This window comes from Microcaecilia unicolor, chromosome 11 (genome assembly GCF_901765095.1).
Source record: "Microcaecilia unicolor chromosome 11, aMicUni1.1, whole genome shotgun sequence".
NCBI classification, from domain to species: Eukaryota; Metazoa; Chordata; class Amphibia; order Gymnophiona; family Siphonopidae; genus Microcaecilia; species Microcaecilia unicolor.
The window spans coordinates 131,146,401-131,173,194 of NC_044041.1; the positions used below are offsets into that span (position 1 = coordinate 131,146,401).

The 26,794-nt window shown below is 49.7% G+C and overlaps 1 protein-coding gene across 1 annotated transcript in view; it reads left to right on the forward strand.

Annotated features, from left to right (window-relative positions):
- The window catches only part of KAT5 (lysine acetyltransferase 5), a 319,317-nt gene that overhangs the window by 236,283 nt on the left and 56,240 nt on the right, over positions 1 to 26,794 (forward strand). The window contains exons 9-10 of the mRNA XM_030220227.1: positions 21,563 to 21,703; positions 22,148 to 22,241. Of these exons, the coding sequence (XP_030076087.1) occupies positions 21,563 to 21,703; positions 22,148 to 22,241 (235 nt within the window). The remainder of the gene's footprint in view (positions 1 to 21,562; positions 21,704 to 22,147; positions 22,242 to 26,794) is intronic.

Consider the following 26,794-nt stretch of genomic DNA (forward strand, 5'->3'; position numbering starts at 1 on the left):
GCAGGGACTGTCTTTCTTCTATGTTTGTGCAGCGCTGCGTATGCTTTGTAGCGCTATGTAAATGCTAAATAGTAGTAGTAGTAGTAGCAGCAGGCGGTGATAGATTTTCTTATATGCAACTTAGTGATTTTATAATGAATTATTAAGATTGTAACTTAATGCCTTTTGCAAGACATGTTTTGATAGAATGTAGCCCCAAGAAGAAGTAGATAAAAGGCTGATAGGCCATTATTTTGAGTGTATATGCAACAATATCAAATCACTTCATTTGAGAAAACCGTACAAAAATTGGGCATAAGTGACTACAGAGGAGTATACAAGTACAGAATTTTGGGAAGGATTATGGGGAGGAACATCCTTGATATATAGCACCAAGCTTTGGGAAATGCATTATAAAATATTACATGTCGGGTGGACTGACCATTGGGTCAGTAGGGCAGTGCCCAAGAGTCCACAGCAAAAGGGGACCCTCTCCCCCCTGGCTTCCATCTAGCTTAATCATTTTTGATAGGTGATTAGGGGCCCATGACCCACTGTCAGTCCGCCCCTTATACATATGTTCATGTTTATTCTGTACTTAATATACCACCTTTCAGGATGCAAATCAAAGTGTTTTCCAAATCCAATAAAATAACTATCAAAAGTGAGGAAAGGAACTAAAGTGTTTCAATAGGATAATAGAAAAAAAGAAAAAGGGGGAAATAGAGAAAAGGGTAGACAGAAGCTGTGCCTCTGTCTGGCTACCTCATTAATTGAGGGACACCAGAAAATGTTAAGGAGAGGAGATGAGCTTTCAGGGAAGCCCTAAAATGAAGGTAAGATAACTGTAGTTTGAGTTCAGCAGGTAGCATATTCTAGAGAGAGGGACCAGTAAAGAAAAATGCAGAATGCCTAGTAGATTCAAGTTGTGAATAGTAGGAACAGACAACTGATACATAGATTGTATCCCAAATAAGTGCACTAGTGTGGAGGGTACTTTTGTTTATTGCTTTTGGGACTGTCCAGAAATATTGGATGAGATCTGGGCTTGGAAAATAAGGTAAAGTAAAAGATCCCTAAAATTTTGGAACTGTGTATCTTAGATGTTACTGATGATTTAGAGTTAGAATCAATAGCACAAGAATTGTTTGTATGTAAGGCTTATCTCATTGCAAAGAAATGCATATTAGTGTATTGGATACAGTCAGAACCAGCTGTCCATACTTTATGGGGAAACTCTATGCATAATTTATTGAGAATGGAGCGCCTGACTGCCATAAGAATGGGGGGGGAAATGTGGCAATGTGGGTACCATTTTTAACACTCCACAGCTCCATAGCGCTGTTCTTAGTAGGCAAAGAATTTAATTGGATATGAAGGGAAATAGGGAGGGGTGGGGGAGGAATACTGTTAATAAAGTTAGATATTACCATCAAGTAAGAATTTTATAAATGATGTAACTTAAATATAAAAAGTAGTATTGACTTAAAAAGATGTTTGGGTTATATTCTTTAATAAAGATGATTATTCCTTAAAATAGCCCTTAAGACCAACTATGTTACTCAAGCTTTTGGGTTAGGTGGCATGGAGGGGGATAATCGAACGTGGACGGGTCCGCGAAGGGGCGGGACAGACCGTATTTTTGAAAAAGATGGGCGTCCATCTTTTGTTTCGATAATACGGTTGGTGCTGGGCAAATGCATCGGATTTGAGCTGGGCGGTATCGGTTTTCAGCGATAATTACTTTAGTAAAATGGGGGAATACCTGAGGAAGGAGATGATGGGCTGGGAGGAAATACGAGAAGTGGAAGGACAGTGGTCCAGGCTGAAGGAAGCTATAAATAGGGCCACGAACCTTTATGTAAGGAAAGTAAATAAAAGCAAGAGAAAAAGGAAATCGATATGGTTCTCCAAGCAAGTGGCTGAGAAAATAAAGAGCTGGCATTCCAGAAATACAAAAAAAACTCAAGAAAAGGAACACGAGGAGGAATACAGGATGAAAATGAAAGAAGCCAAGAGAGAGATACGTCTGGCGAAAGCGCAAGTGGAAGAACAAATGGCTAGAAATGTAAGAAGGGGTGACAAAAATTTCTTCAGGTATATTAGTGAAAGAAGAATGACTAAAACGGAATTGTGAGATTAAAAGATACTGCGAACCGCTATGTGGATAACGATGAAGAAAAAGCAAATTTGCTAAATAGATACTTTTGTTCTGTTTTCACAGAAGAAAATCCTGGAGAAGCACTGCGATGGAGTGCAAAAAGTACAAATGAGATTGAAGTGGATAGAGCACCGTTCACAGAAGACAGTGTGTATCAACAACTTGAAAAGCTAAAGGTGGACAAAGCCATGGGACCGGAGGGGATCCACCCCAGGATATTGAGGGAGCTCAGAGAGGTTTTGGCGGGTCCTCTTAAAGATTTGTTTAATATATCCTTGCAGACGGGAGAGGTTCCGAGGGATTGGAGAACGGCGGAGGTGGTCCCTCTTCACAAAAGTGGTGATAGGGAAGAAGCCGGAAACTACAGGCCGGTAAGCCTCACTTCGGTTATTGGAAAAGTAATGGAAGCGATGCTGAAGGAAAGGATAGTGAATTTCCTGGAAGCCAATAAGTTGCAAGATCCGAGACAACATGGTTTTACCAAAGGGAAATCGTGCCAAACGAATCTCATTGAGTTCTTTGATTGGGTGACTGGAGAATTGAATCAGGGACGAGCTATGGACGTAATCTACTTAGATTTCAGCAAAGCTTTTGACACGGTTCCCCACAGGAGGCTCTTAAATAAACTGGATGGGCTGAAGATAGGACCCGAAGTGGTGAACTGGATTAGGAACTGGTTGACGGACAGACGCCAGAGGGTGGTGGTAAATGGAATTCGCTCGGAGGAGGGAAAGGTGAGTAGTGGAGTGCCTCAGGGATCGGTGCTGGGGCCGATTCTGTTCAATATATTTGTGAGTGACATTGCCGAAGAGTTAGAAGGTAAAGTTTGCCTATTTGTGGATGATACTAAGATCTGTAACAGAGTGGACACCCGGGAGGGAGTGGAAAACATGAAAAAGAATCTGAGGAAGCTAGAAGAATGGTCTAACGTTTGGCAATTAAAATTCAATGCGAAGAAATGCAAAGTGATGCACTTAGGGAATAGAAATCCACGGGAGACGTATGTGTTAGGCGATGAGAGTCTGATAGGTACGGACGGAGAGAGGGATCTTGGGGTAATAGTATCTGAGGATTTGAAGGCGACGAAACAGTGTGACAAGGCGGTGGCCGTAGCTAGAAGGTTGTTAGGCTGTATAGAGAGAGGTGTGACCAGCAGAAGAAAGGGGGTGTTGATGCCCCTGTATAAGTCGTTGGTGAGGCCCCACCTGTAGTATTGTGTTCAGTTTTGGAGGCCATATCTTAAGGATGTAAAAAGAATTGAAGCGGTGCAAGGAAAAGCTACGAGAATGGTATGGGATTTGCGTTACAAGACGTATGAGGAGAGACTTGCTGAACTAAACATGTATACTCTGGAGGAAAGGAGAAACAGGGGTGATATGATACAGACGTTCAAATATTTGAAAGGTATTAATCCGCAAACGAACCTTTTCCGGAGATGGGAAGGTGGTAGAACGAGAGGACATGAAATGAGATTGAAGGGGGGGCAGACTCAAGAAAAATGTCAGGAAGTATTTTTTCACGGAGAGAGTAGTGGATGCTTGGAATGCCCTCCCGCGGGAGGTGGTGGAAATGAAAACGGTAACAGAATTCAAACATGCTTGGGATAAACATAAAGGAGTCCTGTGCAGAAGGAATGGATCTTCAGGAGCTTAGTCAAGATCGGGAGGCGGGGCTGGTGGTTGGGAGGCAGGGATAGTGCTGGGCAGACTTATACGGTCTGTGCCAGAGCCGGTGGTGGGAGGCGGGGCTGGTGGTTGGGAGGCGGGGATAGTGCTGGGCAGACTTACACGGTCTGTACCCTGAAGAGCACAGGTAGAAATCAAAGTAGGGTATGCACAAAAAGTAGCACATATGAGTTATCTTGTTGGGCAGACTGGATGGGACCTTGCAGGTCTTTTTCTGCTGTCATCTACTATGTTACTATGTTACTATAATGGAAACCGAAGCCGCCCAGCTCAAAAACGAACAACTCCAAGGCATTTGGTCGTGGGAGGGGCCAGGATTCATAGTGTACTGGTCCCCCTCACATGCCAGGACACCAACCGGGCACCCTAGGGGGCACTTGTAAAAAGTTAAAAAAAAATTTAAAATACCTCCCAAGTCCATAGCTCCCTTCCCTTGGGTGCTGAGCCCCCAAATCCCCCCCCCCCCAAAACCCACCACCCACAACTCTACACCATTACCATAGCACTTATGGGTGAAGGGGGGCACATAGATGTAGGTACAGTGGGTTTTGGGGGCAGTTTGGAGGGCTCCCATTTACCAGCACAAGTGTAACAGGTGGGGGGGGATGGGCCTGGGTCCACCTGCATGAAGTCCACTGCACCCACTAACAACTGCTCCAGGGACCTGCATACTGCTGTGATGGAGCTGGCTATGACATTTGAGGCTGGCAAAAAAAAGTTTTTAAAGTTCTTTTTTTTTTTGTGGGAGGGGGTTAGTGACTACTGGGGGAGTCAGGGCAGGTCATCCCCGATTCCCTCCGGTGGTCATCTGGGCAGTTGGGGCACTTTTGGGGGACTTTTTCATGAAAAAAAGGGTCCAAAAAAAGCGGCCCAAATTCTCGCTACTGCCGCCCTTCTTTTTTCCATTATCAGCCAAGGGCGCCCAGCTCTCCTCGGCCGATAAACACGCCCCAGTCCCCCCTTCACCACACCCCCGACCCCCCCCCCCCCCCCCCCCGTCAACTTTGTTCGTTCCCGTGACAGACTGCAGTTGGAGGCGCCCAAAATCAGCTTTCGATTATACCGATTTGGGCTCCCATGAGAGAAAGGCGCCCATCTCCCGATTTGGGTTGAAATATGGGCGTCTTTCTCTTTCGAAAATAAGCTGGATGGGCTAGTGGTAGTTTATAGTTGTCTTCCTTTAATGCTTACTATTTCCATTACATAATGAGAGGTAGGTTTTTTCGTTTGTTTGTTCTGCTATATGTACGTTTTTCTTTTTCTCTTTTCAGTAGACTCCTCTCTATTTCATTTCTGTTTTTCTTTTTCCTTTTTGCAATTTTGTTATGTTGACTGGGAGTTATCATAAACTACTCTGAAACAGTTTTAGACTTATTTCAGGGTTCTCTTCATTAGTCCAGTGTCAAAAAAATTCTCTCTCTCAGGAGGCAGGAAGGAACCTAAGAAAGATGACGTTTTACAATTTGGCAGAGAAAGGAATGGGAGGTCCCCTTCATAGTTATTTTGCTCCATACAAGTGGGCCTGATAGGCTAGGAGGGGAGTTGTAGGATACCTGAAGGAGTAAGAGTGGTCATGGTGGAGAATGAACAGGTCAGTCTAGACTGAGGGAAATCCTGACTTTTAGCTTGGGAAAAGAGAGACTAGATTGCAGCAAGCAAGACAACACTATTCACTAATGGGGACAGGCTGAGGGGAACTAGTAGCTCTCACCTGCCCTGGTGTCTGATTTGGTCTGGAATGGAGTTCCCCTGCAGCACCTGGGAGCAGCACATGTGACCATTATCATTCAGAGGAATTTTCTGTGCCAACCCATTTTGGGACCCTGAAGTGTAAGGACTGGAAGAAGTAACTGTGTCTCTAAGGGTCAGGTGGGTTACCTTCATGAGTGGACCTCATATCAACTAGGTGAGACTCTAAAACCAGCAAGTTATTCAGGAAAGAAAAGAAAATCAGGAGCTTGGGGCTGGATAACCTGATAGAACCAGGACTGACATCCAGTCTCTTGCATATGTTCCTGGCTTGGACCCTGGATATTCCCTGGTCCGGTTTCTGAAGGGTTCAATCAGGAGTGGTACTTCTTTTTCCCGTAGTCAGATGATTCTTTCCTGGAAGATCCCTTCTATTCTCTTTTAGGGTAAGAGTAAGGCATTTCATATACCACCTTTCTGTGGTACAACCAAAGAGGTTTACATATTTACATTCAGATACTTTCTCTGTCCCTAGTGGGCTCACGGTCTAAATTTTTGTACCTTAATTGTTGGGAGACTAGGGAAACATACTCAGCGTCAGGTGATACAACTTTTGGTGGTGCCAAAGAGCAGCACATAGTGGATTTATGTTAGTTTGAAGTCTCCGTGAGTTCAGTTTTTAGGGCGAGACTATTTCCCTTGAAGGGTATATTTCTCTAGTCTTCCTTCCCACAAGAGATTGGGGTGAAGACAAACTCACGGGTGGGGATGGGTAAGATTCCAGCATGGACGGGCGGGGATGGGTAAGATTTCTGTCCCCGTGCAACTCTGTAGTTGAGAGGAAGGGAGGACTGAACCCTCAGGACTAAACTCAGAGATTCCAAATAATGGTCTTGCATGCTAGACTTCCCAGAGGAGAGTAGTGAGGGAACTTCTGCGAACGTGCCCTACAGCCAGTCTCTGCCTTCTCTGAGAGCTGAGAATGGCTGTAGGGCACGTTTGCAGAAGTTCCCTCACTACTCTCCTCTGGGAAGTCTAGCATGCAAGACCATTATTTGGAATCTCTGAGTTTAGTCCTGAGGGTTCAGTCCTCCCTTCCTCTCAACTACAGAGTTGCACGGGCACAGAAATCTTACCCATCCCCGCCCGTCCATGCTGGAATCTTACCCATCCCCGCCCATCCCCGCAAAAATTTAACCCATCCCCACCCGTCCCCGCTGGAATCTTACCCATCCCCGCAAAAATTTAACCCATCCCAACCCGTCCCCGCAAGAATTTAACCCATCCCCACCCATCCCCGTAAGAATTTAATGGTACATAAAATTCCAGTCAGCTCCCTCAGTCTCTCTCTGGATTTGAGTCACAGCACTTGTAGGCAAGGAAGGAACGGAAGTTGGAACACTCTGGTGCGCACATGTAAGACTTGTCTCCGATTCACTTGCACTGTGTGCTGAGAGGTCGCCACATGCACGCACCAGTAGGTCAGGTGACATCTGATTCTCGTGCCTGTGTCAGAGCTGAGGTCTGTGCACCAGCCTGGTAGCAAAGAGGATTAATAGTAACATAGTAAGTGAGCAAATAGACCTGAACGGTCCATCCACTCTGCCACTAGTCACACTCATGATCAATTCATCATTAAATCGAGTGTGATATTATTTCTCCGAGGACAAGCAGGCTGCTTGTTCTCACTGATGGGTGACGTCCACGGCAGCCCCTCCAATCGGAAACTTCACTAGCAAAGTCCTTTGCTAGCCCTTGCGCGCCCGCGCGCACCGCGCATGCGCGGCCGTCTTCCCGCCCGAAACCGGCTCGAGCCGGCCAGTCTTCTTTTGTCCGCACTCGGTACGGTCGTGTTTTCGCCGTGTCGAGCCCCGGAAAGTCGACCTCGCGCGTCCAAATTGTTTTTGAGCGTGTTTTTTTCCTTCGGGAAAGCTTTGTTTAAGTCGGGAAGTGCTCCGGAAACCCTCCGCTGGGTTTCGTATCAATCCTCCCCGTACTTCCAGCTTTTTGCCCCGGTAAGTTTTCTTTCGTCGTCGGGGTAGGCCTCTTTTCGGCCTCGGTCGAGATTTTTTCTCCCTCTAAATTTTGGTGCTTCAAATTTCGCCATTTCGGCTTTTGATTTCGCCGGCGTGATTTTTCCGCCCATGACATCGAAGCCTTCCAGCGGCTTCAAGAAGTGCACCCAGTGCGCCCGGGTTATCTCGCTCACTGATCGACACTCGTCGTGTCTTCAGTGTCTGGGGGCCGAGCACCGCCCTCAGAACTTAAGTCTGTGTTCCCTGCTTCAAAGGCGGACTCAGGTAGCGAGACTAGCCCAGTGGAACGTGTTGTTCTCGGGCTCTTCGTCGGCATCGGCACCGGGATCTTCGAGTGCATCGACGTCGTCAGCGTCCAGACCATCTTCCTCGGCCGCCCCTGCATCGAGTGCATCGAGGCATCGGGCCTCTGCATCGGCGCCGAGACATCGGATAGCTGCATCGACGTCGGTGGTACCAGGACCTCGTCTGCTGATGTCGTCGGACGGTGGTGCATCGGGTGGAGTGCAGGTGAGGGCTGTCCATTCCCCTGCTGGTGGCGGTGAGCCCTCGGGTGGGTCTCCTCCTACCCTGAGGGCTCCTGCGGTACAGCCCCCCCGAGATCGACCTTCTTCGGTCTCGGCCCCGAGGAAGCGACGGATGGATTCGACGTCCTCCTCGTCGGTGCTGGGGAGCTCCGGTGACATGCTTCGGAAGAAATCGAAGAAGCATCGACACCGGTCTCCTCCCCGTGTCGGCACCGAGAGCTCTGGGTTGCCGAGGGATTCGGCACCCAGCAGGCATCGGCACCGAGAGGACCGCTCACCCTCTGTTCAGGAGGTGTCGATGCGCTCCGCTCTGGACAGCCCGGAACAGCCTCCACGCCCGGAACAGGTACTGACGTCAACGCCTGCATCGACCTCCATACCTTTCTCTGCAGCCGCTCTGAACGAGAGCCTCCGGGCCGTTCTCCCAGAGATTCTGGGGGAGCTGTTGCGCCCTACCCCTCCGGTACCGGCGGTGCTTGCGCCTCCGGTGCCGTCGAGCGTGGCGCCGGCTGGCCCATCGCCCGGGGTGAGGTCCCCGACGTCGGTACCGCGTGCGGTGCCGACTGCGGCCACCTCCCAGGAAGGCTCCCCGACTACGTCGGCGGAGGGAGCTTCGCCGATGCGGGCGAGGGAGTCTACCTCTCGACGCCCCCATCGTGGACGTGGCTCCACAGAGTCGAGCCGGGCGCGGTTGCAGACGCAGGTCCGTGAACTTGTGTCTGACACCGAGGGTGAGGCCTCGTGGGAAGAAGAAGAAGATCCCAGATATTTCTCTGACGAGGAGTCTGAGGGTCTTCCTTCTGATCCCACTCCCTCTCCTGAAAGACAGCTTTCTCCTCCCGAGAGTCTGTCTTTTGCTTCCTTTGTCCGGGAGATGTCTACGGCCATCCCCTTCCCGGTGGTTGTGGAGGACGAGCCCAGGGCTGAAATGTTTGAGCTCCTGGACTATCCTTCTCCACCTAAGGAAGCGTCCACGGTTCCCTTGCATCATGTCCTAAAAAAGACATTGCTTGCGAACTGGACGAAACCGCTAACTAATCCCCACATCCCCAAGAAGATCGAGTCCCAGTACCGGATCCATGGGGACCCAGAGCTGATGCGCACCCAGTTGCCTCACGACTCTGGAATTGTGGATCTGGCCCTAAAGAAGGCTAAGAGTTCTAGGGAGCATGCTTCGGCGCCCCCGGGCAAAGACTCTAGAACCTTAGACTCCTTTGGGAGGAAAGCCTACCATTCCTCTATGCTCGTGGCCAAAATTCAGTCTTACCAGCTCTACACGAGCATACACATGCGGAATAATGTGCGGCAGTTGGCGGGCTTGGTTGATGCTCTTCCCCCTGAGCAAGCCAAGCCTTTTCAGGAGGTGGTCAGGCAGCTGAAGGCGTGCAGAAAATTCCTGGCCAGAGGAGTTTATGACACTTTTGATGTTGCGTCCAGGGCCGCTGCTCAAGGTGTGGTGATGCGCAGGCTCTCATGGCTGCGTGCCGCCGACCTGGAGAATAGACTCCAGCAGCAGATTGCGGACTCGCCCTGCCGTGCGGATAACATTTTTGGCGAGAAAGTCGAACAGGTGGTAGAGTCTCTCCACCAGCGGGACACCGCATTCGACAAGTTCGCCCGCCGGCAGCCTTCAGCTTCTACCTCTACAGGTAGACGATTTTTCGGGGGAAGGAAGACTGTTCCCTATACTTCTGGCAAGCGTAGGTACAATCCTCCTTCCCGACAGCCTGCGGCTCAGGCTAAGCCCCAGCGCGCTCGCTCTCGTCAGCAGCGTGCGCCTCAGCAAGGCCCCGCGGCTCCCCAGCAAAAGCAAGGGGCGAGCTTTTGACTGGCTCCAGCAGAGCATAGCCAACATCCAAGTGTCAGTGCCGGGCGACCTGCCAGTCGGAGGGAGGTTGAAAGCTTTTCACCAAAGGTGGCCTCTCATAACCTCCGATCAGTGGGTTCTCCAAATAGTCCGGCAAGGATACACCCTCAATTTGGCCTCCAAACCTCCAAATTGTCCACCGGGAGCTCAGTCCTACAGCTTCCAGCACAAGCAGGTACTTGCAGAGGAACTCTCCGCCCTTCTCAGCGCCAATGCGGTCGAGCCCGTGCCATCCGGGCAAGAAGGGCTGGGATTCTATTCCAGGTACTTCCTTGTGGAAAAGAAAACAGGGGGGATGCGTCCCATCCTAGACCTAAGGGCCCTGAACAAATATCTCGTAAAAGAAAAGTTCAGGATGCTTTCCCTGGGCACCCTTCTCCCCATGATTCAGCAAAACGATTGGCTATGCTCTCTGGACTTGAAGGATGCCTACACACACATCCCGATACTGCCAGCTCACAGACAGTATCTGCGATTTCAGCTGGGCACACGCCACTTCCAGTACTGTGTGCTACCCTTTGGGCTCGCCTCTGCGCCCAGGGTGTTCACAAAGTGCCTAGCTGTGGTAGCAGTGGCGCTTCGCAGGCTGGGGGTGCACGTGTTCCCATATCTCGACGATTGGCTGGTGAAGAACACATCCGAGGCAGGAGCCCTGCAGTCCATGCAGATGACTATTCGCCTCCTGGAGCTACTGGGGTTTGTGATAAATTACCCAAAGTCCCATCTTCTCCCAGTGCAGAAACTCGAATTCATCGGAGCCCTGCTGGATTCTCGGACGGCTCGTGCCTATCTCCCAGAGACGAGAGCCAACAACCTGTTGTCCCTCGTCTCACGGGTGCGAGCGTCCCAGCAGATCACAGCTCGGCAGATGTTGAGATTGCTGGGCCATATGGCCTCCACAGTTCATGTGACTCCCATGGCCCGCCTTCACATGAGATCTGCTCAATGGACCCTAGCCTCCCAGTGGTATCAGGCCGCTGGGGGTCTAGAGGACGTGATCCACCTGTCCACGAGTTTTCTCGAATCCCTGTTGTGGTGGACGATTTGCTCCAATTTGACTCTGGGACGTCCCTTCCAAATTCCTCAGCCACAAAAAGTGCTGACCACGGATTCGTCTCTCCTGGGATGGGGAGCTCATGTCGATGGGCTTCACACCCAAGGAAGCTGGTCCCTCCAAGAACGCGATCTACAGATCAATCTTCTGGAGTTGCGAGCGATCTGGAACGCTCTGAAGGCTTTCAGAGATCGGCTGTCCCACCAAATTATCCAAATTCAGACAGACAATCAGGTTGCCATGTACTATGTCAACAAGCAGGGGGGCACCGGATCTCGCCCCCTGTGTCAGGAAGCCGTCAGCATGTGGCTCTGGGCTCGCCGTCAAGGCATGGTGCTCCAAGCCACATATCTGGCAGGCGTAAACAACAGTCTGGCCGACAGGTTGAGCAGGATCATGCAACCTCACGAGTGGTCGCTCAATTCCCGTGTGGTGCGACAGATCTTCCAGGCGTGGGGCACCCCCCTGGTGGATCTCTTCGCATCTCAAGTGAACCACAAGATCCCTCACTTCTGTTCCAGGCTTCAGGCCCACGGCAGACTGGCGTCGGATGCCTTCCTCCTGGATTGGGGGGAAGGTCTGCTGTATGCTTATCCTCCCATCCCTCTGGTGGGGAAGACTTTGTTGAAACTCAAGCAAGACCGAGGCACCATGATTCTGATTGCTCCTTTTTGGCCGCGCCAGATCTGGTTCCCTCTTCTTCTGGAGTTATCCTCCGAAGAACCGTGGAGATTGGAGTGTTTTCCGACCCTCATCACGCAGGACGAGGGGGCTCTTCTGCATCCCAACCTCCAGTCTCTGGCTCTCACGGCCTGGATGTTGAGGGCGTAGACTTTGCCTCTTTGGGTCTGACGGAGGGTGTCTCCCGCATCTTGCTTGCTTCCAGGAAAGACTCCACTAAGAGAAGTTACTTCTTTCATTGGAGGAGGTTTGCCGTCTGGTGTGACAGCAAGGCCCTAGATCCTCGCTCTTGTCCTACACAGACCCTGCTTGAATACCTTCTGCACTTGTCTGAGTCTGGTCTCAAGACCAACTCCGTAAGGGTTCACCTTAGTGCAATCAGTGCATACCATTACCAAGTGGAAGGTAAGCCGATCTCAGGACAGCCTTTAGTTGTTCGCTTCATGAGAAGTTTGCTTTTGTCAAAGCCCCCTGTCAAGCCTCCTACAGTGTCATGGGATCTCAATGTCGTTCTCACCCAGCTGATGAAACCTCCTTTTGAGCCACTGAATTCCTGCCATCCGAAGTACTTGACCTGGAAGGTCATTTTCTTGGTGGCAGTTACTTCGGCTCGTAGAGTCAGTGAGCTTCAGGCCCTGGTAGCCCAGGCCCCTTACACCAAATTTCATCACAACAGAGTAGTCCTCCGCACTCACCCTAAGTTTCTGCCAAAGGTCGTGTCGGAGTTCCATCTGAACCAGTCAATTGTCTTGCCAACATTCTTTCCCCGTCCTCATTCCTGCCCTGCTGAACGTCAGCTGCACACATTGGACTGCAAGAGAGCATTGGCCTTCTACCTGGAGCGGACACAGCCCACCAGACAGTCCGCCCAATTGTTTGTTTCTTTTGACCCCAATAGGAGGGGAGTGGCTGTAGGGAAACGCACCATATCCAATTGGCTAGCAGATTGCATTTCCTTCACTTACGCCCAGGCGGGGCTGGCTCTTGAGGGTCATGTCACGGCTCATAATGTCAGAGCCATGGCTGCGTCGGTAGCCCACTTGAAGTCAGCCTCCATTGAAGAAATTTGCAAAGCTGCGACGTGGTCATCTGTCCACACATTCACATCTCATTACTGCCTGCAGCAGGATACCCGACGCGACAGTCGGTTCGGGCAGTCAGTTCTTCAGAACCTGTTTGGGCTTTAGGATCCAACTCCACCCCCCGAGGGCCCTGTTTGTTCTGTTCCAGGCTGCACTCTCAGTTAGTTGGTAAATTTTTTAGGTCAATCTCAGTTATGTCCTCGCCGTTGCGAGGCCCAATTGACCAATGTTGTTGTTTTGAGTGAGCATGGGGGCTAGGGATACCCCATCAGTGAGAACAAGCAGCCTGCTTGTCCTCGGAGAAAGCGAATGCTACATACCTGTAGAAGGTATTCTCCGAGGACAGCAGGCTGATTGTTCTCACCAACCCGCCCGCCTCCCCTTTGGAGTTGTGTCTTCCCTTGAAGTGTATTGTCTTGCTACATACTGGACTGGCCGGCTCGAGCCGGTTTCGGGCGGGAAGACGGCCGCGCATGCGCGGTGCGCGCGGGCGCGCGAGGGCTAGCAAAGGACTTTGCTAGTGAAGTTTCCGATTGGAGGGGCTGCCGTGGACGTCACCCATCAGTGAGAACAATCAGCCTGCTGTCCTCGGAGAATACCTTCTACAGGTATGTAGCATTCGCTATACTTGATTATGGTCTTTCTTTCGTGTTTCTGGAACAAAGACCACAAACGTCTATCTGGCCCTATCCTTATGTTCCAACTACTGGAGTAGCCGTTGAAGCCCACTCCAGTCTATTCGTCTTCTCATTTGTGGGACACAGACCGTAAAAGTCTGTCCAGCACTGTCCTTATGTTCCAGCCACTGAAGTTGCTGTCTAAGCCCTTTCCAGCCCATCCTAAACCAGATTGCCATGTATGAGACACAGACCATACAAGTCTGCCAGGTATCAGCCCTAGTTCATCACAGCCAGAGTCGCCATCTAAGTGTCACTTGACACATCCACACACATGCAGCCATTTAAGGTTAGGTTTTATATAACTTCCATTCTCCAAGGACAAGCAGGCTGCTTGTTCTCACGACTGGGTTGACGTCCACGGCAGCCCCCACCAACCGGAACAAAAACTTTGCGGGCGGTCCCGCACGCAGGGCACGCCCACCGCGCATGCGCAGCCGTCTTCCCGCCCGTGCGCGACCGTTCCTGCTCAGTCTTTTCTTTTCCGCGCTGGAGAGAGCTGTGTTCGTCTCTCTCTCTGTCAGCCCCGGAAACCGGATCGCGCCTTAGACGCGAGTTTTTTTCTTTGTTGTTTTTCTTTCATTGTTTTCTTTTGTTCTGTAAAAAAAACAAAAAACTTTGTTTTCCCCTCGTACTTTTAGCGGGGGCGCCTCGTTGCGGCCTTGTGGCCGCGCGGTCGATTTATTTTTCGAGGTGTGATTTTTACCGCCACCATCGACGACTTTGACTTCGCTGACGCGATTTTTCCGTCAATGTCCTCGAAGGTCCCGAGTGGATTTAAGAAGTGTGGTCGGTGCGGCCGGCATATCTCGCAGACCGACACTCACGCTTGGTGCCTCCAGTGCCTCGGGCCGGAGCACGATACCAAGACGTGCACCTTGTGTCTCGGTTTACGGAAACGGACACAGGTAGCGAGGCAAGTTCTTCGGGACCATCTTTTCGGAACTTGCACCGGCCCCTCGACTTCGACGGCATCGGTGTCGACGGCTGGATCTTCGGTACCGATACCGATGTCCACGAAATCGGCACCGACGGCATTGACCCCAGGAGCACAGGTCCCGTTGGCCCGCCGGTCCTCCGGAGATGGCAGGGGTGAGCGGCTGCGTGGGCAATCGGCTCCGGTCACTCCCTCTACCCAGGGCCCTCGGGACCGCACCCTGTCGGACTCGAGGCCGAGGGGGATCTACCTCCTCCTCTTTGGTACCGCCAAGCGCCGATGACGGGCACCGGAAGAAGGCTAAAAAGCACCGTCATCGGTCGCCCACGGCGCATGTGGCTACCGGCTCCAGAGATGACTCGACGCCAGGGAAGCGGCAGCGCCGGGAGGAGCGTTCCCCCTCGGTGGTAGAGGTATCGCTACGTCAGGGCACCAGCACTTCGGTGCCATCTACTGGACCTGAGCAGATTCCGGCCCCGGCACCTCTACCTGCCTCCTCGCCTTTCCCGACAGCGGGCCTTGACGAGTGCGTCCGAGCCATCCTTCCGGGGATCCTGGAAGGGCTGATGCGCCAGACTGTGCCGGTGCCGGGGGTGCTTGCGCCCCCGGCGCCGTTGATGGAGGCGCCGGCGTGCTGTAGCCCGGTGCCGAGGCCTTCGACGCCGCTTGCGGTGCCGGTCTCGACCGCCACGCAGGTGGAGTCGACGTCGATGGAGGGAACTTCATCCCCGCTGGCGCGGGAGTCCACCGCTCGACGACGCCACCAAGGACTTGGTGCCTCAAAGTCGAGCCGGGCCCGGTTGAGGTCTGAGCTACAAGAGCTCATGTCCGACACCGAGGAAGAGGCCTCGTGGGGGGAGGAGGAGGACCCCAGATATTTCTCCTCAGAGGAGTCTGTGGGCCTTCCCTCCGTCCCCACTCCTTCCCGGAGAGGAAGCTCTCGCCACCTGAGAGCCTCTCCTTTGCCTCCTTCGTCAGGGATATGTCTATCTGCATTCCCTTCCCCGTGGTCTCTGTGGATGAGCCGAGGGCTGAGATGCTCGAGGTCCTCGACTATCCATCACCACCTAGAGAGTCCTCCACGGTACCGTTGCACAATGTCCTCAAAGAGACACTGCTTCGGAACTGGTTGAGACCTTTATCTAACCCCACCATCCCCAAGAAAGCGGAGTCCCAATACAGGATCCACTCGGACCCAGAGTTAATGCGGCCTCAATTGCCTCATGACTCGGCGGTCGTGGACTCTGCTCTCAAGAGTGCACGGAGTTCGAGGGATACCGCCTCGGCGCCCCCGGGGCGGGAGTCTCGCACTCTGGACTCGTTTGGGAGGAAGACCTACCAATCTTCAATGCTCGTGACCCGCATCCAATCCTACCAGCTCTACACGAGCATACATATACGGAATAATGTGAAGCAACTGGCGGACCTGGTCGACAAGCTCCCCCCGGAGCAGTCCAGGCCTTTTCAGGAGGTGGTCAGGCAGCTGAAGGCGTGCAGAAAGTTCCTTTCCAGGGGTATATATGGCACCTGTGATGTGGCATGTCGAGCTGCGGCCCAAGGTATAGTGATGCGCAGGCTCTCATGTCTGCGTGCCTCTGACCTGGACAACCGCACCCAGCAGCGGCTGGCCGATGTCCCTTGCCGGGGGGATAATATTTTTGGTGAGAAGGTCGAGCAGTTGGTGGACCAACTACACCAGCGGGAAACCGCCCTCGACAAGCTCTCCCACCGGGTGCCTTCAGCATCCACCTCAGCAGGTGGACGTTTTTCCCGGGCCAGGCAGGCTGCGCCCTATGCCTACAACAAGCGTAGGTACACCCAGCCGGCCCGAAGGCCTCACCAGGCACAGGGACAGTCCCAGCGCGCTCGTTCCCGTCAACAGCGTGCACCTAAGCAGCCCCCGGCGCCTCCACAGCAAAAACCGGGTACGGGTTTTTGACTGGATCCATGGGAACGTAGCCGCCATCAAAGTGTCCGTACCGGACGATCTGCCAGTCGGGGGGAGGTTAAAATTTTTTCACCAAAGGTGGCCTCTAATAACCTCCGACCAGTGGGTTCTCCAAATAGTGCGGTGCGGATACGCCCTGAATTTGGCCTCCCCTCCACCAAATTGTCCTCCGGGAGCCCAATCCTTCAGCTCCCATCACAAGCAGGTACTTGCAGAGGAATTCTCCGCCCTTCTCAGCGCCAATGCGGTCGAGCCCGTGCCACCCGGGCAGGAAGGGCAGGGATTCTATTCCAGGTACTTCCTTGTGGAAAAGAAAACAGGAGGGATGCGCCCCATCCTAGATCTGAGAGGCCTGAACAAATACCTGGTCAAAGAGAAGTTCAGGATGCTTTCCTTGGGCACCCTTCTACCAATGATTCAGAAAAACGATTGGCTATGTTCCCTGGATTTAAAGGACGCATACACTCATATCCCGATACTGCCAGCTCACAGACAGTATCTCAGATTCCGCCTGGGGACACGGCACTTTCAGTATTGTGTGCTGTCCTTTGGGCTCGCCTCTGCCCCACGGGTGTTCATGAAGTGCCTCGTGGTGGTTGCGGCGTATCTACGCAAGCTGGGAGTGCACGTGTTCCCATATCTCGACGACTGGCTGGTCAAGAACACCTCGGAGGCAGGAGCTCTCCGGTCCATGCAGTGCACTATTCACCTCCTGGAGCTGCTGGGGTTTGTGATAAATTACCCAAAGTCCCATCTCCTGCCAGTCCAATCTCTGGAATTCATAGGAGCTCTGCTGAATTCACAGACGGCTCAGGCCTTTCTTCCCGAAGCGAGGGCCCACAACCTCCTGTCCCTCGCTTCCCATACCAGAGCGTCTCAGCAGGTCACAGCTCGGCAGATGTTGAGACTCCTAGGTCATATGGCCTCCACAGTTCATGTGACTCCCATGGCTCGTCTTCACATGAGATCTGCTCAATGGACCCTAGCTTCCCAGTGGTGCCAGGCCACCGGGAATCTAGAAGATGTCATCCGCCTGTCCCTCAGTTGCCGCAATTCGCTGCACTGGTGGACACTTCGGACCAATTTGACCCTGGGACGTCCATTCCAAATTCTGCAGCCCACGAAAGTGCTGACGACGGATGCATCTCGCCTGGGGTGGGGAGCTTATGTCGATGGGCTTCACACCCAGGGACTGTGGTCCCTCCAGGAAAAAGATCTTCAGATCAACCTCCTTCAGATCAACCTCCTGGAGCTCCGAGCGGTCTGGAACGCACTGAAGGCCTTCAGAGATCGGCTGTCCTATCAAATTATCCAAATTCGGACAGACAATCAGGTTGCAATGTATTACATCAACAAGCAGGGGGGCACCGGATCTCGCCCCCTGTGTCAGGAAGCCGTCGGGATGCGGCGTTTGGCCTGCCTGTTCGGCATGCTTCTTCAAGCCACATACCTGGCAGGTGTAAACAACAGTCTGGCCGACAGACTGAGCAGAGTCATGCAACCGCACGAGTGGTTGCTCCATTCCAGAGTGGTACGCAAGATCTTCCAAGAGTGGGGCACTCCCTCGGTGGACCTTTTCACCTCTCGGACCAACCACAAGCTGCCTCTGTTCTGTTCCAGACTACAGGCACACGGCAGACTAGCGTCGGATGCCTTTCTCCTCCATTGGGGGACCGGCCTCCTGTATGCTTATCCTCCCATACCTTTGGTGGGGAAGACCTTACTGAAGCTCAAGCAAGACCACGGCACCATGATTCTGATAGCGCCTTTTTGGCCCCGCCAGATCTGGTTCCCTCTTCTTCTGGAGTTGTCCTCCGAAGAACCGTGGAGATTGGAGTGTTTTCCGACTCTCATTTTGCAGAACGACGGAGCGCTTCTGCACCCCAACCTTCAGTCTCTGGCTCTCACGGCCTGGATGTTGAGGGCGTAGACTTCACTTCGTTGGGTCTGTCTGAGGGTGTCTCCCATGTCTTGCTTGCCTCTAGAAAGGATTCCACTAAAAAGAGTTACTTTTTCAAGTGGAGGAGGTTTGTCGTTTGGTGTGAGAGCAAGGCCCTAGAACCTCGTTCTTGTCCTGCACAGAACCTGCTTGAATACCTTCTACACTTATCAGAGTCTGGCCTCAAGACCAACTCAGTAAGGAATCACCTTAGTGCGATTAGTGCTTACCATCATCGTGTAGAGGGTAAAGCCATCTCTGGAGAGCCTTTAGTCGTTCGATTCATGAGAGGCTTGCTTTTGTCAAAGCCCCCTGTCAAGCCTCCTGCAGTGTCATGGGATCTCAACGTCGTCCTCACCCAGCTGATGAAACCTCCTTTTGAGCCACTGAATTCATGCCATCTGAAGTACTTGACCTGGAAGGTCATTTTCTTGGTGGCAGTTACTTCAGCTCGTAGAGTCAGTGAGCTTCAAGCCCTGGTAGCTCATGCTCCGTATACTAAATTTCATCATAACAGAGTAGTGCTCCGCACTCACCCTAAGTTCCTGCCAAAGGTGGTGTCGGAGTTCCATCTTAACCAGTCAATTGTCTTGCCAACATTCTTTCCCAGACCGCATACCCGCCCTGCTGAACGTCAGTTGCACACATTGGACTGCAAGCGAGCTTTGGCCTTCTATCTGGAGCGGACACAGCCCCACAGACAGTCCGCCCAATTGTTTATTTCTTTCGACCCCAATAGGAAAGGGGTCGCTGTCGAGAAACGCACCATCTCCAATTGGCTAGCAGATTGCATTTCCTTCACTTACGCCCAGGCTGGGCTGGCTCTTGAGGGTCATGTCACGGCTCATAGTGTCAGAGCCATGGCAGCGTCGGTGGCCCACTTGAAGTCAGCCACTATTGAAGAGATTTGCAAAGCTGCGACGTGGTCATCTGTCCACACATTCACATCGCATTACTGCCTCCAGCAGGATACCCGACGCGACATTCGGTTCGGGCAGTCGGTGCTGCAGAATCTGTTTGGGGTTTAAATCCAACTCCACCCTCCAGGACCCGAATTTATTCTGGTCAGGCTGCACTCTCAGTTAGTTGTTCTTCGTAGGTCAATTTCTGTTATACCCTCGCCGTTGCGAGGTTCAATTGACCTGGGTTCTTGTTTTGAGTGAGCCTGAGAGCTAGGGATACCCCAGTCGTGAGAACAAGCAGCCTGCTTGTCCTCGGAGAAAGCGAATGATACATACCTGTAGCAGGTGTTCTCCGAGGACAGCAGGCTGATTGTTCTCACCTACCCTCCCTCCTCCCCTTTGGAGTTGCGTTTTTACTCATTAATTTGCTTGTCATTCAACTGAGCGGGAACGGTCGCGCACGGGCGGGAAGACAGCCGTGCATGCGCGGTGGGCGTGCCCTGCGTGCAGGACCGGCCGCAAAGTTTTTGTTCCGGTTGGTGGGGGCTGCCGTGGACGTCAACCCAGTCGTGAGAACAATCAGCCTGCTGTCCTCGGAGAACACCTACTACAGGTATGTATCATTCGCTTTTTCTAATTAGAGATCCTCTGTGTTCATCCCACGCCTTTTTGAATTCCGTCATCATTTGTGACTCTACCACCTCCTTAATGGAAGACTTTCCACATTGTGCTGTTAAAGCAAGGAATAAGAAGAGGAGGAGAAGACAGCACTCAAAGAAATTGATATTCGGTAGATGAGAGGCAGGTGCAGCTTACACTTCTACGAGAAGACCGCAGAACTGCTTCCATCCCCGTGGGAACCCCGCAGGAGCTACCTCTGTCCCCGTGGGAACCCCGCAGAGCTGCTTCCATCCCCGCAGGAACTGCCTCCGTCCCCGTGGGAATCCCGCGAACCCCGTTTCCATGCAGCTCTCTACTCTCAACCCTCACAGAATATCATCTCTTTAGGTATTGGGGCAGAGGTTGTTACTGTTTCCTTTACAATTATTCAAGGAGATCTCTGTACCCAATTCTCTACCTCTTCTTAGGGTAACGTTTCACTTCTGGCAAAATCAGGCTTTCTCTCTTCTGATAGTTAAGAAGTAATGTGAAGTAAGTCAGGGCTGATGTGGCCATTCTCAAGTCGGTTGATACCCAGATCCTTTTGAGTTTTGGATAGGTTTTTCATCTACTGAAAAAGCACAGTGGTCTTTAAAGTATTGTTTTCAGGAGGAGTCAAGGAGAAGATCACCTTAGACCACACTAGCAAGATTTGGCAAGCTCCATAGGGCTGGCCAGCGAACTTGATTTAGAGCACAGGAAAGGGGATGGGATTTGATATTCTGCCTTTCTGTGGTTACATTCAAAGCAGTTTACATATTATAGGCAGGGTTAGAATCTGTCTTCTCAGAGGATAATGGCAGGACAGTGCCATTGCCCTCCATTCCACCTCTGATCTACATTCCTCAGTGTGGTTAAGCTGATTTTGAAGGGTCTTCTCCTTAGTTGTAGAGTCCTGAGAGCTACTGTGGCTTCCTCTCACCTAGTCTGGGTAGAGATTGAGTACTTCCCACTCATCTGGACAGGTCTGGTATGGATGATAATGAAGGTGAAACTTGGACTTTCTCATTAATTTACTTTCTTTGAGTCCTGCCAGACCAGTCCAGAATCCATCTGTGGAAGCAATTATGTTCAAGGGCTTTCAGTCTGACCAATTCAGAAAGCCAAAAGTTAGTATGTTTTATCTCAATCTGAAGGTAGTCATATTCTTGGTATATGGAATTATCTCATTCCTGGGTTAATGACCATAACATCATGTGCATCAGGTTTAGCTTTTAGTGGTGAATTGGAAACCAAAAGATAACAATTGCCTTTGGTTTTCTTAGCTTTGACATAGGATACTGAGGAGCTGAAGGCAGCTTCAACCCCTTATAAAGGGAGTGAGGTCAGCTGTGAACTTTTTTTCTTGTAGCTCTATCTGCTTGCAGGGGGACATGACCCATTTGTCTGGACTGGTTTGGTAGGACTCAAGGAAAGCAAATTAACAGGTAAATCCAAATTTTTCTTTACCGTGCTGCTGCTTATAACATGGCATCTGAAATCAGAGCATTGTAGATCATCATTTATGGTTTCCAGTGGTTCCTCTCCCACTTTAATACTCATACCATTCTTGGTAAGGGGCCATGTAGAACCTGAATATGACTCATAGGAGCCACATCTCAGTAGTACAAAGTGAAAAGGTACAGCCATAAGCCTGATATTTTGTGTGTGTTTCTGAGATCTTAAATCTGATCAGCTCGCTTTGAGTAATGATGAATTTTCTATTTTGCTTATATATTCTTTTCATTTTTCCATTCAGACTTACTCACAGAATTTGTGTCTTTTGGCCAAGTGCTTCCTGGACCACAAGACTCTTTACTATGATACGGATCCGTTTCTTTTCTATGTCATGACAGAGTATGATTCAAAAGGCTTCCACATTGTGGGATACTTCTCCAAGGTAAGCTTTTTACATCCTCCCTCCCCACATGCACAACTTGAATCAAATGACTTCATACAATTGGAGACACAGCAGAAGAGAAATGGGGGATAGGAAAGAAGAGTGATAAGTAATTGAGAGGAGCTGGGGAGGGAGAGTGGGTACTGGTGAGGGGATATAGCTGTGAGACTGCAACATAGTGTGTAATGTTTATCTTTCTGCCCTCTCCCAGGTATAAAAGTACTAGTTACCTGTAACCTGGAATGTCCAGGACTCCAGGGATTATGGTCCTAACGCCACCAGGTGGAGAGACAGAAAGACACAGAAGGCTTTAGTAATATAAGAATAATCAGTTATTGTTTATTACACTTACCAATCATGACCTGCATAATTAGGGTTGGAGCAGTTTCTGTTGATAACAGTGTTGATGTTCTGGGTCCCGCTCTTACTATTTTTGTGTGACAGGAAAAGGAGTCAACCGAAGACTATAACGTAGCTTGTATCCTGACCTTGCCCCCTTACCAGAGACGGGGCTATGGCAAGCTTCTTATTGAGTTCAGTAAGTTCTGCTGGTTTCCCTTACTCACTTTGGGCTGCATTTGTTAATGGGATAAATGCTTAGTACCTTTGAACCTTAGTGTCTATAGATCACCTGCAGAGGCACTGTGTATGTTTAAGTAGTGGAAGTGGGAAGTAGGAAGAAAGAGAGAAAAGAGGGAGGGTATAGCAGAACTAGAAAAGGTTCAGAGAAAGGTGACAAAAGTGAAAAATCATGGATATAGCCACAAGTGGGCTGTAGCCTCTCCACTTTGGAGTTAGGTCCACCCTGTCAGCAGCAGTGCAACAGACCAATGAAAGGAGAGCAAGAGGTGGTATCAACATCCACACAGCCTAATGCCTACTCATGTTAACCTTAGGTCCAGGGTCGATCTTAGGCAGGGCGACTGCATAGGGCTTCGCACTTCAAGGGGCCCTGCTCAGCCCCAACATGATGGCATGTCAGCATCAAGTATCACTCTTGTCTCATCGAACTCCGTCCCACCAAATTCCCTCAGTAGGCTTTAGCTTTACGTCTTTGCTGTGCAGCAAACAACCAGTCATCCCCTGTCTGGCACCTATAAGGGCGCTCCTGATTGGCCGGTTGCCGGGAGTAACTCAGAATCTGTGTTACTCCCGGTTTCCAGCCAGTCAGGAGCACCCTTTAAATTGCTAGAGAGGGCTCCCTGATCAATCACAGCTACATTTCTCTAGCAGCTCAGCCACATGAAGAAACTGGCTGAGTCCAGAGAAGTACAGCTGCTCTTGGGAGTCCTGAGGCTGGGCCGCTGGCCTGCTGCAGTGTTGAATAAAACTGGCGTCGGCTCGACATGACACTGAATGTGATCCGGTTGCCACGAGTCGGCTCTCAGCCCAGTTGCTCTATGTTGGCCCATTTTCTTAACCTCCCTCCCGAAGGAGCCATGAAACTGGATGGCATGAAATGGTAATTGTTAAGTAAGCAGACAGACAGATTTATTAAGTCCAGGCTCAGGTCTTTCATTTCCCAGGTTTATTTAAGAACCCAAGAAAACTAGATGCTTTTATGATCTCCTAGACCTAGCCAACCTTGGTCCTTTTGAATAGCTGTATCCTGTATTGTATTGTATGTGTATTGTATTGAGATGGGTTCTTAAATAAACCTGGGAAATGAAAGACCTGAGCCAGGGTTGTTTTTACATGTTTTATGGAAGTGGACTCACCAGAGATCATAAATTTAAAAAAAAAAAATTAAGTCTTGTTATCAGGGGTGGGGCTAGGCAAGGGGCCAGGGGGGCCCCACCGAACTTATCTGCACAGGGCCTCACAATTGCTAAGACGGGCCCTGCTCAGGTCCTACCAAAATATCACTGGCTATGCTGCTGTGATAAAGGAGATGGAACACCTCCCTTATAAAGAAAGGGTAAGCAGGTTAGGGCTTTTCAGCGTGGAAAAAAGACAACTGATAGATGTTCATAAAATCATGATTGGAGTGGAATAGTTAACCTGTTTAACCTTTCAAACAACATTAAAACAAGAGGACACACGAAGAAACTAATGATTAGGAGATTAAAAACAAGTCATAAGTACATGCCATACTGGGAAAGACCAAAGGTCCATCAAGCAGCATCCTGTTTCCAACCGTGGCCAATCCAGGTCACAAATACCTGGCAAGATCCCAAAAAAGTACAAAACATTCTATACTGCTTACCCCAGAAATAGTGGATTTTCCCCAAGTCCATTTAATAATGGTCTATGGACTTTTCCTTTAGGAAGCCGTCCAAACCTATTTTAAACTCCGCAAAGCTAACCGCCTTTATCACATTCTCTGACAAGAAATTCCAGAGTTTAATTACACGTTGAGTGTAGAAAACTTTTCTCCGATTCGTTTTAAATTTACTACATTGTAGCTTCATCAAATGCTCCCTAGTCCTAGTATTTTTGGAAAGCATAAACAGACGCTTCACATCTACCCGTTCAACTCCACTCATTATTTTATAGACCTCTATCATATCTCCCCTCAGCCGCCTTTTCTCCAAGCTGAAGAGCCCTAGCCACTTTAGCCTTTCCTCATAGGGAAGTCGTCCCATCCCCTTTATCATTTTTGTCACCCTTCTCTGCACCTTTTCTAATTCCACTATATCTTTTTTGAGATGCGGTAACCAGAATTGAACACAATATTCGAGGTGCGGTCTCACCATGGAGCAATACAAAGGCATTATAATATCCTCATTTTTGTTTTGCATTCCTTTCCTAATAATACCTAACATTCTATTTGCTTTCTTAGCCGCAGCAGCACACTGAGCAGAAGGTTTCAACGTGTCATCAACGACGACACCTAGATCCCTTTCTTGGTTGGTGACTCCTAACGTGGAACCTTGCATGACATAGCTATATTTCAGGTTCCTCTTTCCCACATGCATCACTTTGCACTTGCTCACATTAAACGTCATCTGCCATTTAGACTCCCAGTCTCGTAACGTCCTCTTGTAATTTTTCACAATCCTCCCGCGATTTAATGACTTGGAATAACTTTGTGTCCTCAGTAAATTTAATTACCTCACTAGTTACTCCCATCTCTAGGTCATTTATAAATATGTTAAAAAGCAGAGGTCCAGCATAGACCCCTGGGGAACCCCACTAACTACCCTTCTCCATTGAGAATACTGACCATTTAACCCTACTCTCTGTTTTCTATCTTTTAACCAGTTTTTAATCCACAGTAGAACACTACCTCCAATCCCATGACTCTCCAATTTCCTCTGGAGTCTTTCATGAGGTACTTTGTCAAACGCCTTCTGAAAATCTAGATACACAATATCAACCGGCTCACCTTTATCCACATGTTTGTTCACCCCTTCAAAGAAATGTAGTAGATTGGTGAGGCAAGATTTCCCTTCACTAAATCCATGTTGACTTTGTCTCATTAATACATGCTTTTGAATATGCTTTGTAATTTTGTTCTTAATAATAGTCTCTAATATTTTGCCTGGCACCGACGTCAGACTCACCGGTCTATAATTTCCTGGATCTCCTCTGGATCCTTTTTTAAAAATCGGTGTTACATTGGCCACCTTCCAATCTTCCGGTACCACGCTCGATTTTAAGGATAAATTACATATTTCTAACAGTAGCTCTGCAAGCTCATTTTTCAGTTCTATCAGTACTCTGGGATGAATACCATCCGGTCCAGGAGATTTGCTACTTTTCAGTTTGTAGAACTGCCCCATTACATCCTCCAGGTTTACAGAGAATTCATTAAGTTTCTTCGACTCGTCAGCTTCGAATACCATTTCCGGCACCGGTATCCCACCCAGATCTTCCTTCGTTGAAGACCGAAGCAAAGAATTCATTTAATCTCTCTGCTGCGGCTTTATCTTTCCTGATTGCTCCTTTTACTCCTCGGTCATCTAGCGGTCCAACCGATTCTTTTGCCGTCTTCCTGCATTTAATATACCTAAAAAACATTTTACTGTGTGTTTTTGCCTCCAACGCAATCTTTTTTTTTCAAAGTCCCTCTTAGCCTTCCTTATCAGCTCTTTGCATTTGACTTGACATTCCTTATGCTGTTTCTTATTATTTTCAGTCTGTTCCTTCCATTTTCTGAAGGATTTTCTTTTAGCTCTTATAGCTTCCTTCACCTCACTTTTTAACCACACCAGCTGTCATTTGGTCTTCCGTCCTCCTTTTTTAATACACGGAATATATTTGGCCTGGGCTTCCAGGATGGTGTTTTTGAACAGCAGCCACGCTTTATGTAAATTTTTGACGCACGCAGTAGCTCCTGTAAGTTTTCTTTTCACCCTTCTCATTTTATCACAGTCTCCTTTTTTTAAAGGTAAACACTAACATATTTGATTTCCTATGTATACTTCAAAGCTAATATCAAATCCAATCATATTATGATCACTGTTATCAAGCGGCCCAAGCACCATTACCTCCCGCACCAGATCATGCGCTCCACTAAGGACTAGGTCTAGAATTTTTCCTTCTCTCGTCGGCTCCTGTACCAGCTGCTCCATAAAGCTGTCTTTGATTTCATCAAGGAATTTTACCTCCCTAGCATGCCCCGATGTTACATTTAACCAGTGCTTTTTTTGTAGAAAAAAAGGTGCCGGTACTCATGGGCGGGGTCACCACATATGGCCCCACCCCATGATAGCCACACCCACATTAGCCACACCCCTTATTCCAGCTATTGCGCATATAAATAGACATCATTGAAAACATTATACTAGCATAGGAGAACAAAATAACGTGATTTATTTCATTATAAATAATTTCTGTAAGCTGTTACAGCTCCAATATACCCAATGTAAAATAAGACAGCAGATGTAAGTTCTCAAATTGGACATATTTCAAACACTAAAATGAAAATAAAATGATTTTTTCTACCTTTGTTGTCTGGTGACTTTGTTTTTCTTTCCATGTTGGTCCCAGTCTCTGATTCTGCTGCTCTCTATCTGTTCCCTTAACTCAAACTGAGCTCTCTTTTTCATCAAGCACTGCCATTTCCTCCCCTCCCCACCCCCTCCCCACAGACAGTTTGAACTTCGTGGGTGTGGCTTGGATCTCTTTCAGGGAGAGAAAACTAAC